Source organism: Hyaena hyaena, unplaced genomic scaffold (assembly GCF_003009895.1).
Source record: "Hyaena hyaena isolate Hyena2069 unplaced genomic scaffold, ASM300989v1 scaffold_724, whole genome shotgun sequence".
NCBI lineage: Eukaryota > Metazoa > Chordata > Mammalia > Carnivora > Hyaenidae > Hyaena > Hyaena hyaena.
In genome coordinates, this window is record NW_024081354.1 from 434075 (window position 1) to 451800 (window position 17726).

At 34.9% G+C, this 17726-nt stretch overlaps 1 protein-coding gene across 7 annotated transcripts in view; it reads right to left on the reverse strand.

Annotated features, from left to right (window-relative positions):
• Nucleotides 1-7806: 7806 nt before the first annotated feature.
• The window catches only part of FAM126B (family with sequence similarity 126 member B), a 94402-nt gene continuing 84482 nt past the window's right edge, over nucleotides 7807-17726 (reverse strand). For 6 of the 7 annotated variants that reach the window (XM_039217796.1, XM_039217798.1, XM_039217794.1 and 3 more), the window contains 3 exons: nucleotides 14105-14264; nucleotides 13195-13362; nucleotides 7807-8811 (listed from right to left, as the gene is read on the reverse strand). In XM_039217796.1, coding sequence (XP_039073727.1) covers nucleotides 8210-8811; nucleotides 13195-13362; nucleotides 14105-14264 — 930 coding nt within the window. In that variant the 3' untranslated portion in view covers nucleotides 7807-8209. The remainder of the gene's footprint in view (nucleotides 8812-13194; nucleotides 13363-14104; nucleotides 14265-17726) is intronic. The other variant, XM_039217799.1, reaches the window with a different exon arrangement.

The following is a 17726-nucleotide window of genomic DNA, read 5'->3' on the forward strand; positions in this document are numbered from 1 at the left end:
GTTGTATATGTGTTAGCAGGACAGTTATCTCTGCTATCTTATTAATATTCATTATTTTATTACAGTACTTCAAAGTGTTTTTTTCCCTTTGTATTTTCTAAAGTTTTCAAAATGAGCAAGTATGACATTTTGAAAAAATTCAAACTGTCAAACTGGTGAATCACACCTACACTAACTATTGCAGAACCAGAATCAAGGCAAAAACAAACCAGACTCTGTGGGTTGCCTTAACCCATTCTCTCTGGAATTGCTAATCTATATCAGCAAATTTAATTAAAACATAATAAACAAGATATTTTTAAAAAGTGTTTTATATTGCTTGGATCTGACGTAAAAGAATAAAGCCTTGTTCCATAAGCAAGGAACAATAGCTATGCGGAAGGGGGGATGGGGTTGGAAAGGCCAGAGACTTTTCTAGAAAATGCACATAAAAAAAAGAAAAAAGAGCCTGGAGCTCAGCCCTTCGTTCAACCCATGTTCCAAGAGAAGGCTAAAGTATATCTTTAGAAAACACAATGTGGGAAACATCAAAAAGTTTAATGACTAGAAACCTACGTACTGGTAAGTGTACAGGGAAACAGGCACTTTCATACGTTGCTGAAGAGAGTATAAATGACTGCAGTAATATTGGATCTTCTTTATAAGGACCTTAGAGAAAATTTTCTAACATCTCAGTTCTAGAAACAGTTGTGCTTCACCTGAGAAACTAATTTGTTTTATCTTAAGGATCTCTAAATTCATATAATTAATCTCTCTTTACATTTGGTTGCTTTAAAGTTCAGAGATAGATAAATTTGTATCTCAACAATAACATACAGAAATGTACTGCATGTATTTTATGTCTTTATGTTATTTCTTATTTTATGGTGCTGTATGTAATTTTATGTACTGCCTTAATTAGTTTTATAAATTTCCTTAATAGGGTGTCATATAAACAAAAAGTTCAGACATACATAAATAAAATGGCATGCTTTGAAAAAATACAATGAAGGACCATTTTAAGGTGTAAAATTTAGGTAAGATATAAAATTAACTCAGGGGAATCCAGTCAAAAGCCAAATAAAGCTGTATTTTTATACTGTACAAAAGAAAATTTACAGTCTTAATGTAACTAGATACATCTAGGGGAAAATTACACATCTTTCAAGAAACACAATATTTAACATCTTAGATATGTTTCTGCATTGCAGACTGATAACGAATTTTATACATCTTTATTTACAATAACTTAAAATATTTTTTCATCTCTGGCAGATATTTACAAGGTCAACAGTGACTATGTTTCACATTTCAACAATCAACAGCATTAACCAATTCAGTAAGACAGTTAAGATAATGGCTTACATGCACCAGTAAATGATTTTAAATGTGCGTTTTTTTCTTCAGCTCTGAAAAAATTAAAGTTTTCACTAGTCCTAGCTTGAAAGGACATCAGTCAATAGAAATCATATCTTCTTCATGCCTATCCTATTTAAATTTTCACCGGCACGAGTCTCTGAATACTTGGGAAATTTATACCAAGCTGTAGGTTGATACTGGGTAAAAAAAAAAAAAAAAAAAAAAAAGCTGATCTTTACATTCCACATCATTTTATGAAGCAAATGTGGGATATCTCCTGTTTACTTGTCCATTGTGACAGAGGCCAGACTATATAATACTATAATAAAAATCCTTCAGAAATTGTAGCTCAGGATAGAGAATTATTATGAGAAAAAACAGTGGGAAATAATTTTTGCACCATAAAAATGGTTTCTCTTAACAAGCTAAAATGAATGTAAAGTCAGCATAATTTTTAGAATGAGAATCAAAAAGATTCACTGTATAGTAGTTGAACTTATTACAAATATTTTATTTATCCATTTTTTCATAGACTTTAATAATCTATACACCCAATATGGGGCTCGAATTTACAACCTCGAGATTGAGTCACATGCTTGACTGGGCCAACCAGGTGCCCCACAAATATTTTAAAACAACTAATGGAGCCCTGAACTTATCTCCCAATTCAATGTAGATGACAAAACTTAAAAAATTTCAAAACCTACATTAGGAATTATCAGAAAGCCAATCTTCTGTTTCCAAGATAGCTGATCAATACATTACTTTTTAACTACCACCTGATAATGAAAAAATATATAGATTCTGTTTGCAATATTAGCTAATATATAATTACATTTTGTGTTTCCCCCCCCAAAAATCATTGCTTAAGTAAATCCATTAGTTCTTATTGGTCTATACATTTAAAAAATGAATATTTCAGTGCTTCTTAATGATATTTTCTGCAAAGAAAAAAACCCACCTAGAGTGACCATGTACATAAATTATGTAAAAACACACCATTTTGGCCAGTATCATACTTACGGGAAATAATTGCCCTTACTCATTGTAAAAGGTTCATTTCCATAACTCCCCCCTCAATTTTATTTTTAAAAAGCCACCGTATCATACAACATACCAATTTTAGGAATTTCAATACTGATGAGCAGAATCCTTGAGTTAAGAAGACATGAAAATGTGCCATAATGAATAATATTTGGACTTCTTAACTGGTACTTTTGCTGGAAGTGTAAAATGTTGACATAACAAAACCTGAAATGGAATCTTGTAGATACTATATACCTATGTTGCAGATAAAAGAATTGTTTAGTATTTATTTCCCCCAGGGCTAAGAGAAATCCTTTAATGTTAAAGGGGCCTCATTCCTTAAGTTAGGTACTTAAAAATATACTTGGTTGATACATTTTCTTTGGTAAGTTTTGTAATCAACAAAGTTGTAAAGAATTTCCTCTGATATAATTAACACTGAGCTGTTGACACTTAAATACAGCAAATTTGTTGTATCAGTATTAGTTTGATATCAATTCTGCAGTTGGGGGTGGATTGTCCAATTAAGTTCATTTCTCTTTAAAAATAAAAGAATTTCCTTATTGATCCTACTTCCAGATACACAAAGACTCATATATACTGTAAGCTATATTTAATTATTTTTTGGTAAAGTCTATAATAAGCCTAATGCATAATATCAGACATCTGAATGTGCCTTAATTTGTAAACATTTTCTCAAAATCCAAAGTAAAACATAGAGCCTACATTTCTGTACTGTGCTGCCAGTTATTTCACATCATTCCCAGCTTTCTGCTAACTTCTATTCTGAACTGTTTGCTCTTGTGTATATTTCTCATGTGACTAATAGTTAAGAGTACAAAAATACTGAAGCAATTGAAGTTACCAAAAGTTTGTGGTTGTGTGGTCAGGTTTAGAAGGAATGTGTCTATGGCTGTAGGGGAAGGTTGGGTGATGAAAACTCCTCTAATTCTAATGGCAGGATCGCCATAAAAATTTCTGGCACTGCCAAAAACCTAATATAGTTTAAGGGCACACTGGTTGACTTTATGAATATTATTTCCTATATATATTCAGTGCCAATATGATATACCCATTAGGTACATAATGCAGATAATACTAATATTTTGCCTTATATTATCAATATGACCACCCTGGAAATGGAAAATTGTACCAATCTGGTGACTCATGATTTTATTAGCACTGTTTACAATTTCACACTGCATTCCATCTTATAATCTGGCAAATATTCTAATTTTTGAGAATTTAACTTATCAATAATTTCTAGTTGGTTTTCAAATAACTTGTTTCTAGAAAGCACTTTAAAAAAATTAAAGTATTACAAGTAAGTGTCTCAACCAACTTAGTGGTTTGAAACATGACAATAATCATTCAACTTGAAAGATAAAAAGTCTTATATTCAGACTGTTTACCATAGCCATAGTATAGAAAAGTTGCTCTAAAATTCTTACAGATTTTCTGACCACTGGCATGACCTATTAAACATTTTTAACCTGAAAAACAAATACATAACTGAAATACTGAAAACAAATAAACAACTTACTTTCTAATCCAAGATCATAAATGGAGAGCTCCTCCTTGCCAGTGTTTATATAAATGTATACTACCCCCTAAAGACAGATACTAATTTTTAAATTTATAAATGAACATGCAGAGAATTAAATGAGACAATTGATTGTTGATAACTAAAGTATTCAAAAATGGACCCATACAAACCTCACAAAGTGAGGTGGCAGAAACATCTCACTTCATTAAAATATTCACAAAAATAGTGCAAACAAAAAAATCTGAAAGAAGTTATTCTCAGTATTCCAGTGTCTAATAAATAATTTAAAGCTACTATGTGGAATTTGAGAACATACATTGGAAATATTGAGCTTATATAGCTGAGACTACCGCATTTAAGACACTTTATATGGTATATACACTTTAAATGACATTAACGGTCACCATTCCATTATGGAATCATAAGCTTCACACTATAAACCTTTTTCGATCATATAAGGAAATATTGCTTGTAGCTATCCTAAAGCACATGTAAGGTTCTATTTTTTTGACATTAGAAATTAATGGAATCAAATTTATTTAGTCTTTTCTTTGCAATACTCCATTGTGCAATACAATTAGTTTGCCACCTAGGTGACTGTGAGAGCTGGCTGGCTGATTCAAATATTATTTTAAAATAGCTAGAAACACTGATCAAAGCCATTTCTTTGGGTTTATTTTTGCATTTAAATAAATCCCCAGAAATATAATCAACTATAAAATGGCAGCATATAACTGTTATGGGGCAGAAATAGTAAGGCATAAATTAGGATTTTAAAAAATGTATCTATCCTTACATCTGTGGTATAGATACCTACATTTCCAACACTTCCCCATCTAGGCTTATCACTCTACATATTTTCTGGATTTAATACTTTTCTTAATGTGCTGTATTCACCAACTACTAGACCAGAACTATAAAGAAACTGCAGAAATGGAGAGTGTTACATAACATACCACATTTACCATAGGAGTATAGGGAGGCAGTGGGGCGTTAATATGCATTTGATGGGAGATAAGAGATATATTCTGGCTCTGCTTCTTAGTTATGCGAACTTAATCATGTTACAACCTTTTTGACTCTCAGTTTTCTAAGGATGATATTTGGGGAGGGAGCACTGGGCTACTAGCAAGATTATTTCTAGGGTCTCATCTAGCACAAAAATTCTGACTGTAATAAACAGGTACAGAAGATAAATTGGGAGCATAAAAGTGGTGGTAGGGGTTAGTACTTCAAACTATAACCATTTACCCCCCTCCAGCTTCTCAAAATATTTTTATACTTAAGAGTTTAACTTCTAAGTTAGCTTTTTACACTTTACATTTTAGTTTAATTTCTACTAACACAATCTAAAATAAATGTCATAGAGGAGAGTTCCCAAAACTTTCAGGTATTTCTTTATATTTCTTAATCTAATCTGGCATAAATGGCATCAATCAGACTGTTTTATTATAGAAAACAAGTATTTTCTCTGTAATGAGTCTTTCCATAGAGAGTAGGACTTTTTCTTATGAAAGGTAAGAAGTATAAAAGAATAAAGTATGCACATTGCTGGTATATATTTGTAACAGCTATTGTATATCTGAAAACTGTTTTGAATTCAATACCAATAAATAATGCAAATGAATATAAAAATCTCTTAGAAAATTTGACTTATGGTTTATTAAACTAACTCATTCCATTTTAATTATATCTTGCACAGGGAATCTGTTCTAAGACCCTGAATGCACAGTTCGAATTAAATGAAATGTTTCTTCATTAAAGCCAAATCACATAAAAGAATGGAAAAAATGTTACAGGGTCATAAAACATTAATGGGTATGTACATACATGATACTGATAAATGAAATCCTCAAAGTTGAAAGTTTTTCAAAACCACTTTTTCAGGTAGAAGAGTTTTAACAAAATAAAAGAGAGATTTATATGTATTAGAGCTTTTGCTGTAATTTGGTATTATTGTGTGTGTGTGTGTGTGTGTATGTGTGTGTGTGTGTGTGCTTTAACAAACCATGCTAGATTTAGATGCCAATAAATGTACAACTTGTTGAATTCAAAACAACCGTCAGCCTCCACCAGTGATGGCCAAGATCTTACCCTTTGGTAAGAACAATGCTTTTTCCTTTCATACCTGAAACTTTGCTTTCCTCAGTATGCTACAGATCTTTACACCTCATTTATTTTGGCTGCTTTCAAACTCACTTTTCTGACATCCCTTAGTTAAGTTAAAAGAAGGGACATCTAAAATATGTCTTTGTCACACACAGACAGACAGACACACACACAACCAGAGTACATTTCTATTTACCAACTTTTAACTTTATCCCAGACTTTGGCAATGTTGTAATAGTAGTACTGGTTGTACTAGTTCAGGTTCTAAGTTTCCATTTTCATATGAGCTGAAAAATGTTACAGACCACCAATTCAAACAAGCATCTCATCATTCTTATAAAGATTCTAACAAAGTCCCCTAGAAAACAAAACAAACCCTCTTAAAATAAAGTAAGAGGAGAGGGGAGATTTTCAGATGTGGAAAAAAATGAGGCATTTTTTCTGGTTATTTTATCAAAATCTATTATAATTTTAATTGGTAGAGATAAAATTTTAAACTTTATTAGGAGAATACTTGCTTTCTATAAATTCAGTATATTTCTCTTTCACAGTAAAATTAAAATGTCTAAATGTACAAAGCACTAATAGCTCTGATGTGTTTTGTGGAAGATAATGTATACCAGTTCAAGTCACAATACACTGATTTTTTTCAATAACCAATATATTCTCTTCTTTTTCAATCAAGCATTAGAGCCTGAGATCCAAAAGAATTTATACTGAAATCTTACCCAACCGAATCAGAACTAAAAAAAATTTTTTTTCACTAATAATGCTTTTTGTAGCCTCTTAGTACAATTACCAAATGCTACTTACATACATTCAACATCCAACTTACTGGCATGATTTCAAAGTTTTATAAAAATGAGAAAGTTTTGCAGATATATGATCAGAAGGTACACAAATTGCATTACACTAAACACAAAGGCAGTGTGGTCCTTGTCGGAGAAATCAAGTCAGTACCCCTTGGTAGAAATGTTCTCTATAAAAATGTGTCACGTTGAAGCATCAGTGTTTTCAGCCAATTATCTGTCCCTGATGTATTTCCTTGGAGTATATGATCTATCAGGACTTCAGGTTTCTTAGTCCAAAATATCTGACTGAATTTAGGTACATCTAGAAAGCAGCTGAAAGGGCTTCTCCAATAGTCTGACATCACAGAAAGCAGGTTGAGAAATCCCTCTCTTTACCTGAAGACGTACTTGTTCTACTTCAGTCATCATCAGCTCACAAAGGAAAAGAAAAAAGCCTATCAAAACTTCCCCTCACACACGTAGTCCCACACAAGCTAAACAAAAACTGCCCCTCCCCCTCCCCCAACAAACCCCAGCACCAAAGTGTCAATCATTCCTGGGAAATAGAACATGCCCCTTGGATTCTCTGATTTGTTAGTTGTTCAAACTTTAAGGACAGAAATGATCTATGTCCTTGTGGGGAGGAGGGAAGACATGTTAATAATGACTATAGAGCCATTGAGAAAGTGCATTATCAATTACACAAACAACTTTGAGCCCTGCCCTCCAAAGAAGGGGGCCATAACTTGATTTAAATGCCTCAGTAACTGAACATTTGTGTCCTCGAGATAAAGGAGATGGGGGGAAAAGAGCCACCCACATTTTAATGAAAAAGTGCAGCAGTCTACCACCTTTCCCCATGCTTCTCAAGAAAATGATTGCACAGACTCAGAGAAGTCCAAAGTCATAGCAGAATCTCTGAGGCACTCCTGGTTAAAAGAGAAAAAAATATGATCCAGTAATCTCCACAGTTCTATAAATTATGAGAACAAACCCGTTTTTTTTTTTTTTTAGACAAAAGCCAAAGAATCAATTCATAGGGATCATATACACCATTTCCTCTAACGTATTCTCAGTCTCACAGTGTTGAAATGGGACCGATCAGCCTACGATGAATTGCACATCACCCACAGAGAAAGGAAGGCATGGAAGATGCATACATTTTATACTGCTTCACAAACACATTTACAGGAATAAGGTGAAGAGAAGATATAGGAAGGAGGAAAAAAGAAAACCTTATTGCTGTTTCCATACAAAATACAGTATGAAGATACCTAAACTAAATCAAATCTGATTACGATGACCAATTTTTTTTTCACAATGTGGGATGAAGTGTCTTCATGTACAATGAAATGTTCAGTTTAAAAGGTAAGCAAAAAGATGAGAGAGGGTGTCAGAACTACACCTGGGATATTAGCTGCATATTGAAACTTGGGGATCGAGACTGCTTGGTTAAGGGAGCTCCTGGGCTGAGGAGCTCTTTACCTTCTCCAGCTTGACCTAGCCGGTCTTCCTGTAGACTGATAGTTGAGTATCGATTAACATTGTTAGCTGCTAGATTAGTAACTCCCTCAGTGCCAACCCCAATGCTGGTACTTGCTTGACTGCCATTTACATAGTCAAATGATTTACTTGAGGAAGCACTGGCTGTCCGGATTAGACTTAAACTATTGGTTTTTGGCACCACCTGGCCAGCAGGCAGGCTCAGGTGTTTCTTCATCGGTGTCAGCTCGATTGAATCTACACTAAGATCAGTTGGTTGTTGTACATACTGCCTGCGAATGACTGAATCTCGAGGGCTCTCACTGGATTTGATGACAGAGGCTGTTTCTTTATCCTTAGCTGAACGCCCAGCTGCTACTTTCCTTAAGCTTCCCCTCTGAGAAGAGGAGGATGGTTTGGTCCCAATTGGCTGACTGCTGAGGGAAGCCCCTGATGAAAATCCTTCATCTGCATCATTTAGGTTTACCGACTCTTCTCCTCCATTTACACCCTCAGCACCTAAAAAACAAATCAGACAGGCTCAGCAATAGCTAAGTTAAAAAAGAAGGAACTGTGAATAAAAACTCAACTGACCTTATCTCTTGGGTAATGTTTGCTATAGGTTGGCAATGGCCCTGTTATCAACACTTACCCTACATAATTTAGGGCAAGAAACATTAGTCTGCACAGAATTCTAATATGCTATTCACTGCGTTTGTTCAGTTTTAATTAGTCCAGCTTTTGTAAGACTATCTAGTATCTCAAATATTTAGGTATATAAAACAACTTTAGGTAAATGCATTTGTTACTAGCCTTGTCAATTTGAGGTGACGATATCTGGTTTAAAAAAATCAAAAGTTTTTCCTCATATCTTCCTATCTTCCTTAACCCACCATAAAACAGACTGTACAAGAGTCCCCTTTCTAATTTCAGTCACCCAGAATAATGCCAAACTCATTATTCCTACAAGCAAACCCTTTTTAAAACGAGCAGTAAGATTTTACATTTACTCAACAGCTAAGTGCTTCTATAGGGCTTTAAAGCTTTTAACATGGAACTAGTAGATTTTCTAACTCTAAAAAACTGTACATTGTTTCCAGTAACTTCATAATTATGTTTTGTCTTATGGGGAGATCTACTCGCTGATTTCCATATTTTCTTGACAAATTAATGTGAAGGAAATATTTGATTATCAGAAAGTAACTAGCAGGGATAACTAAGAAGGAGTTTTACTTTCTATATTATGTACACCTGTAATAATTTAGATTTTTAGTCTTGAGATGTATTATTGTTATAATCACAAGATATTATGTGTCCCATTACATTTTGTGCGGAAACTGTAGTTAACAAAAGAACCCTTACCTTGGGATTTTGTTAGAAGGGGAGAAGCATATCTAATATATTTAATTTGGGTTTTCCAGAAAGCCCAATTCTCTTACTGAAATTATGATCAACAATCTCTTAACGGGTATCAGTTTGCTACATCATTACATATGTTTGCCAGACTGCAAGAAAGGTTTAATCTGAATCCACATACAGAAATAAATATTACAGTTAAGGTATTAGAAAAGAATACGAAACAAATAATACTTTGAGATACAGGTTATCTAAGTAACATACACATAAAATATTTAAACACAATCTTTATTTAACATAGTACCTGGAAAAATAAAAATAGTTTCTTTGATATATTTTCTTATACGGATTAGTTATCTCCTTCCTTCAAAAGAAGAACAAATAGGCTATCCTTAAAGCAAAAGGCATGTTATTATATCCAGCAGTTTAATAATTAACCATCATGCAAAGCCATAAGAAAATGCAGCTGACACCACTTCTCTCAACCCCTTATTCAAAACAGTATATAATGTAACTCAAAATGAAACTTTAAATTATATTCATATGGTATAATCTTAACAATTCACTTACAGTTAGAATAAAGAAATCCAAAATGCCCAAGAAAAGGTATTTACTGGCTCACAATTGATATCAGTAATACAAAACTGGAGTGAACAAAAATGTATGATCAGATATGTATTTATATATATTGAGGAAAGGAGACTGAGAGACTTAGTGGTAGCGTCTAAATCTTGCCTCATGCAGATCTGATGCCCAAGCAATATGGCCATAAAAGAGATGATGATAACATAAAAGCCACCATGCAAGAGAATGTACTGATACTGTATATACTAAGAAATGCTGTTTCAATACAGTGGAACACTACCATACTTTAATTATAGGCACTGTCCTCAGTTTAGTAAGAATTTTAAATCCAACTTTAATTTTTTATTAATGTTTATTTGTTTCTGAGAGAGAGAGAGAGAGAGAACACAAGCAAGGAAGGGGCAGAGAGGGGGGACAGACGACCCAAAGTGGGCTCTGCACTGAAAGCACAGAGCCTGATATGGGGCTGGAACTCATGAACTGTGAGATCATGACCTGAGCCGAAATCAGATGCTGAACCGACTGAGCCACCCAGGCGCCCCTAAATCCAACTTTAAAAGTCATGAATAAAATGTTACTTGACAATCAGGATAAGGATAGGTGATGCGCTTTTGGTCTCTTTTCAATTTCAACACATAACAAATATAATTTTAATTGTAAAATGATTTAAAACCATCATACTAGAAAATCCTTTTAAAAGGTCAAATATTGATCTTATACAAAAGCTCCAGCAGATTTCGGAATTACCAAAACTTTACATAGGTTTTAGTGATTTCCTTCCTTCTATTTAAAAAACTTCAAGGGAAAAATAAAATAAAATAAAAATAAAAAAATTTTTTCCTTTGTGATTTTTTTCTCTGGGTGCTAACAATTCTAATAATACTCATGATATGCAGGAAAGATAACCAAAAAGGATCTTTAATGAACTTTTTCATTCATGTCTGCCTTTTCTTATAAATTTAGTTCCTTGTACGACTGATGTAAAGATATCATTAATCTAGATTAAAAGGCGAAATAATTTTTGAGAAATTTCAAACACACTGAAGGAACTTATTCCTCTTTCCTTGTGGTAATACCCCACCCTCACAAACTGGAATTTTACCAGTGATGGTAAATATTAAAAGAGGCTATTTAAAAAAAATTTTTTTTAATTTATTTATTTCTGAGAGAGAGACAGTGTGAGCAGGCAGGGGAGTGTCAGAGAAAGAGGGAGATACAGAATCTGAAGCAGGCTCCAGGTTCTGAGCTAGCTGTCAGCACAGAGCCCGACACGGGGCTCGAACTCAAGAACCATGAGATCATGACCTGAGCCGAAGTCGGACGCCTAACCGACTGAGCCACCCAGGTGCCCCTAAAAGAGGTTATTTTAAAAGAACTACTATTTTAGTTCCTTTTTCAAAGTATATGACTTTTGACGAACTGAAAGAAACGTTCCAACCTAATCCCAAACTCTCTAGAATTTCATCAAGTGTTAATTAACATAGTACTATATTTAGCACAAATAGTCCAATATTCTAAGAATGGTAGTAGATATATCAAGTTAGTCATCAGGAATGTTGAGAAACAGGCTGCTGTTCAATTTAGGCCTACTATGCATTCAACATCAATTCATATACTTATTTTTATGCCTTTTTGACTATCTCAGGGATAACAAAGAGACATAGAGAAATTGAAAAGGGAAGGCTGCATCTTTCACAGGATCTCTGTAAAACAGCACCAACTTCTTTGGGTCCTTAGATCATGCACATGCAACACTGTTAAATGAAGAAAGGTCAATGTGGGCAACTGGGCAAGGGAACAGAGGATAGATTTAAATTCTTACTGAGCATGCTCAAACTGCTAATGCACCAAAGAGCAAGAGACCTCCTAAGGTGGAAGGTAACTAACTGCTTCATGTAAGTATGGTCTTAAGTAAAAATATATAACCTATTTTAAAACTACTTGCTATATTTTATTAATTAGTGTAAAGCTTCCATAGTAGCAATACGTTAAATAATAAAAAACTTAGGCTACAGTTCTCTCTTTCATAAAGCCAACTCCTATGAGCATCACATGTAAAACAGCCAATAAATAGTTTCCTATTGAAGAAAAGTTTTCTTTTACAGATGGTGGTGGTGATGGTGGTGGTGGTGGTGGTGGTGGTGGTAGTGGTGGTGGTAGTGATGGTGATTTGGGGGTAAAAATAAATTCTCATTTCCAGATACCGATATTGTGGAAACAAGGATCTATTAGCATACTTGAACTCTAAATAATACTTTTCAATTCTGTTTGGAAGCTATGTAAGACAATCAATATTTACAATAAATGATAAAATGTAGTGTGCACCAGGAGAGCACATTTATAGAGGAAAGAAGCCAGTAGTTCACTAGTTAGACCCAGGTGACTTGACCCACAGTTTATAAAAAACAATCAATTCTGGTTTGCTCTGTCAAAGAGATAAGAAATTCTTATTAACTGATCAACCTGGACTTAGAGATAAATCGGCCAGCTCCACTTTAGTCCAATTTTTCAAAGATAATGTATTAATGTTTTAAAACTTTCTTCACATATTAAGGAATAAATTATTATATACAAGAAATCAATTCATATTGTCTAAAAGGCTCATGTCCATTGGGTGCATTTTTCCTTTCCCAATGTTAGAATAAACATGCTCAGTAATAAAAAAATCCCAAGCATTTGCAGACCTTTTGGAGACAGGCCTCTGCCTTGTTAGTAGCCATGCCAAGCTGTTCTTTGATTACACAGAATGCAGACTCCACGCCAGCACAAATGGTAACTAAAGATTGTACCTGACCTGGCACTAGGCATATGGGGAGGTGTGCTTTGCAAGGAAGAGCTAATACACCCTGGGATAGTGGAAACACACACTAGAATGGAAAGATGTTCTGCGTGGGGATAGAGAGCCAGGATCCTTCTCCAGCAACTGCCTCACTGACTTCTGCCTCCTCATCTCTGTCCTACCCTCTGTTGTGGCTGCTGCTGAGTTGGGCTCCGGTGAGCCGTGCTCAGGGGTCCTGCGCACCAGCACCTCCCCCTCTTGCACACGTTTGATCCCTAGGTCAGTGGAGCCGTGTTGGATCGGGGAGCCAGGAATACTCGAGTCAGCCTCGTTTGAGAAGTCAAAGCCATCTGGGATTCAACATATAAAATTTTAGTGCTTTTGTGCTGCTCTATTCCTTTTTGAGCATTTTGCCCCAGGCAGATAAGAGAATGTATATATGGATATGATAAAAACACAAACACTAGTTATATAGTTACATGTGTGTGCACAGCATGCACACACATAAGGTGGCAGATGAACAATATGAGGTTTGCAAATGAATAGGACAGAAAAATAGGGATCATTAAAATAGCAATTAATATCTCTTAGGCAAGACAGCTGGACTATTCAACTATTATATGCCTACGAAATATTGCTGGATTCAGCACTTAGGAAAAAAGGAAAAGCAAAGACAAAAATCTAAAATACAATAATCAGCTCTATAGATAGCCTGTACTTCACCACTGGTTTAGTCAGTTATATAATTTTCTCCCACAATGCTCATACATGCACCTTTTTTCCTATTATAACAGGTTTAAAGAAACTTCTTTCCTATTGTTATTACTAGTTCAAAAAAAGACAAAAATAAACTTGATTTTATTTTCTGTTCTAATGTCCACAAAGCAGTCTAAATAACATCTTTATATGTTATAAAAATATTTATCTATATCAAATAAATTCAGGCATTTAAACCACGTTTCTAGTGCTATATTTAAAAACAAAACAATTACTTTAATTATATACAGTACTATAATATCATGTGTTAACCTAGTCTATAAAAACATACATCTGCTAGAATCCATGAATGGGCTATAGGAATTTGGTACGCACCTTCTCTTCTCCATCTATGACGACGGATTGAAGCTGTTGTAATCGCAGTCCGAGAAATCCTCGGCACTGTTGGAGTGACCTCCACTTTAAGTACTTTCTGGCCTTCTTGTGAAGAATCAGGAGCATCAAATGGTAATGAGTTTTTCATGGCATTGGCAACCTAAAATGATAATACAGAACCTATTTATTTACACTCAATATATAATTTATGCTTATTTTATACTTCATGTTTCCATAATTTTTTAAAATTTATTTTATTTAAAAATGTTTTTAAGTAGGTTCCATGCCCAGCATGGAGTTCAATGCAGGACTTGAACACACAACCCTGAACTCAAGACCTGACCTGAGATTTAGAGTTGGAAATTTAACCAATTGAACCACCCAGACACCGCTCCATAATTCTTTGAATATGTATTTAAATCTGGTACTATAGGGGCACCTGGGTGGCTCAGTTGGTTAGCGTCCAACTTCGGCTCAGGTCATGATCTCATGGTTTGTGGGTTCGAGCCCAGTGTCGGGCTCTGTGCTGACAGCTCAGAGCCTGGAGCCTATTTCAGATTCTGTGTCTCCCTCTCTCTCTGACCCTCCCCTGTTCACGCTGCCTCTCTCTCTCTCTCTCTCTCTCTCAGAAATAAAACGTTAAAAAATTTAAAAAAAATAAATAAAACTGGTACTATAAAATATTAAAGTACAATATGTCAGAAAAGTTTGTACCTCCATTGTTCTGAATTCTTTTAGGCAAGCTTTTAAAATGAGAATTTATTTTTAAAAAATATGAGTCATCATACACCCCACAGATTCCTTAAAGTTGTTCACTTTCACAGAGAAAAGGGTCCAAAGAAAGAAAATTGTTTAACATTTGAACCCTGATAAGGAAAATTTAGAATAAGTTTCTGATTCTTCAGATGATAAGTAACATGCAAATTTTAACCTCTGTTAAAAAAAAAAATTAGCCTTTTCTCCACTCCTTTATTTCCATAAGGTTCCATAAGGAGAAATTTTCCCTAAACATGTCTAGCATTTTATCTCACCACTGTGTGTGTGTGTGTGTGTGTGTGTGTGTGTAGAGAGAGAGAGAGAGAGAGAGAAAGAGGGCACACATGCAAGGAGCTCAAGAGGGCAAGCAGGAGGAGAGGCCGAGAAAGAGGAGAGAGAGAATGACAGCTTGGAGCCTGACATATGGCTTGAACCCACAAATCTAAATCAAGAGTCAGGCCCTTAACTGAATGAGCCCCGGGTACCTGACTGGTGCCTGTTTCTTAACTGGAAAGTGCTACTTTAGCAAAGATCTTGAGCTAGAGAATTTTCTTTCTGCCTTCCTCTCCACTTGGAAAGGACAAGTAAAATGCAGCCACCTAAACAAATGTGCCAGCTCTGCCACCTCAAACTTCTCCAGGAGGCTATTCCAACATCTAGACTGAGGGGTGGGGAGTTAAGTCTTTCAATTTAGTTTTTATCAGGAATAAAGATGAGGTTTGTTTCTCTATCTGCCAATTATTTTACCTATCACCTGGTTCTAAATTTTAATAGAGAAAAGGAGTGCTGTTTCTTGGGTCCCTCAAAGGTCCCCCACAACAAAGGAATGATCTAAGATTATAGATTACTAATCTCTTTACCTATATTGCCTTGGAAATGCCACCTCTACTTAATTTATAAGACTGTTACAAGGAGAAAAGTATGAATTTAAAAAGTATCACAAATACAGGGTATTATAATTATGAAGTAATTATTTTATCTTCTTATACATTTATTTTAATGTGACCCTTAGGGTAAAATTAGGCATGCTGATCTGAGGGGAAAAAAAGGAAATTCAAATAGCAAAGAATTATTGTAAATGCTACCTAATAAGTTTATATTTCTCTTATGATATTAAAAAATGATACAAAGAAAACAGCTTTAAAAACTGTACTTTTGAAGTGTTACAAGTAAAAAACCCACAAGTAATATTTAAAAAAAATTTCTTTTAACATTTATTTATTTTTGAGAGACAGAGACAGAGCATGAACAGGGGAGAAGCAGAGAGAGAGGGAGATATAGAATTAAAGTGTGCTCCAGGCTCTGAGCTGTCAGCATAGACAGAGGGCTGGAACTCACAAACCACAAGACCATGACCTGAGCCAAAGCTGGACACTTAACTGACTGAGCCACTCAGGTGCCCCCACAAGTAATATTTTTAAAATACCATTATAATACAACAAAAAGCCTAGAAAACACAGAAATTTGCAAAGAACAACCATCCACAGTTCAATCACCTCAACAACCATGAGCTAATATGTTGCCTCTGTCTGTCTAGATTTAAAAAAGTTGTACACTGCCTGACCACTTACACAAGGTAGCATTTTTTCTTTAGCATAAATCTTCAAATATAAAATTTCTTTTTTTTTTTTTTTTTTAGTGTTTATTTATTTTTGAGAGGGAAATAGCATGAGCAGGGGAGGGGCAGAGAGAGAAGGAGACAGAGAATCCCAAGCAGGCTCTGTGCTATCAGTGCAAAGCCCGATATGGGGCTCAAACCTATGAATTGTTGGGATCATGACCTGAGCTGAAGTTGGATGCTCAACCAACTGAACCACCCAGGCACCCCTTGAATATATAATTTCATCAAGTAAACATAAACCTAATCATTCTCTACTGTGAAACATCTTTAAATAAAAAAACTTAAGTGTATTTATTTAATTTGAAAGAGAGAGAGAGAATGCACATGCACACATGTATGTACATGAACGACAGACAGACAGACAGAGAAAGAATCCCAAGTAGGCTCTGCATTTTCAGCACAGAGTCCAAAACGGGGCTCGACTGTACGACCATGAGATCGTGACCTGAGCCGAAATCAAGAATCAGACACTTATTAACCAATTGAGCCACCCACATGCCCTGAAACATCTACTGTTTTGATTCCTCTGCGATCAAAAATAACAGTAATGTTGAGCTTATAACACATTTTAAAAATTCAAAGCAGTTTTCTGGGATGTGTTGCTAACGTGAAGTAGTTGGTTAAAGAAAATTACACATTACTGAACTGCTTCTGCAAAGTGATGTTCAGAATCATGTTATACTGCTACTGGTAAAGGAAAGAATGCCTTCCTTACTCCACTACTAGGTATTCACATTTGTTTTTAACAGACCGTTTACTTTTTGGAAATATATTTATTTTGTGGAAGAGTATAAAATTTTTTATAGGCTTTCTTGTCATGTTTGTTGAGAATCTTTTTCTCAGTTTGTACAAAATACATTAAGTTTGTCTTTTAAAAAAACTAGTGGTTTAAAATTTAGATGCTTTTGGGGGCACCTGGATGGCTCAGTTGGTTAGGCGTCTGACTTCAGCTCAGGCATGATCTCACAGTTCGTGAGTTTGAGCCCTGCATCGGGCTATGTGCTGACAGCTCAGAGCCTGGAGCCTGCTTTGGATTCTGTGTCTCCTTCTCTCTCTCTGCCCTCCCCTACTCGTGCTCTGTCTCTGTCTCTCAAAAATGAATAAACGTTAAAAAAAAATAAAAAAATAAAGAATTTAGATGCTTTTGTAGTCAAAAACAAAAACAAAATCCAAACTATTTGAGTGACTTGTCCTATCCCTTAAGCTTAGTAAATCCTTCCATCTCTAGAAATTGAGTATTTCTAA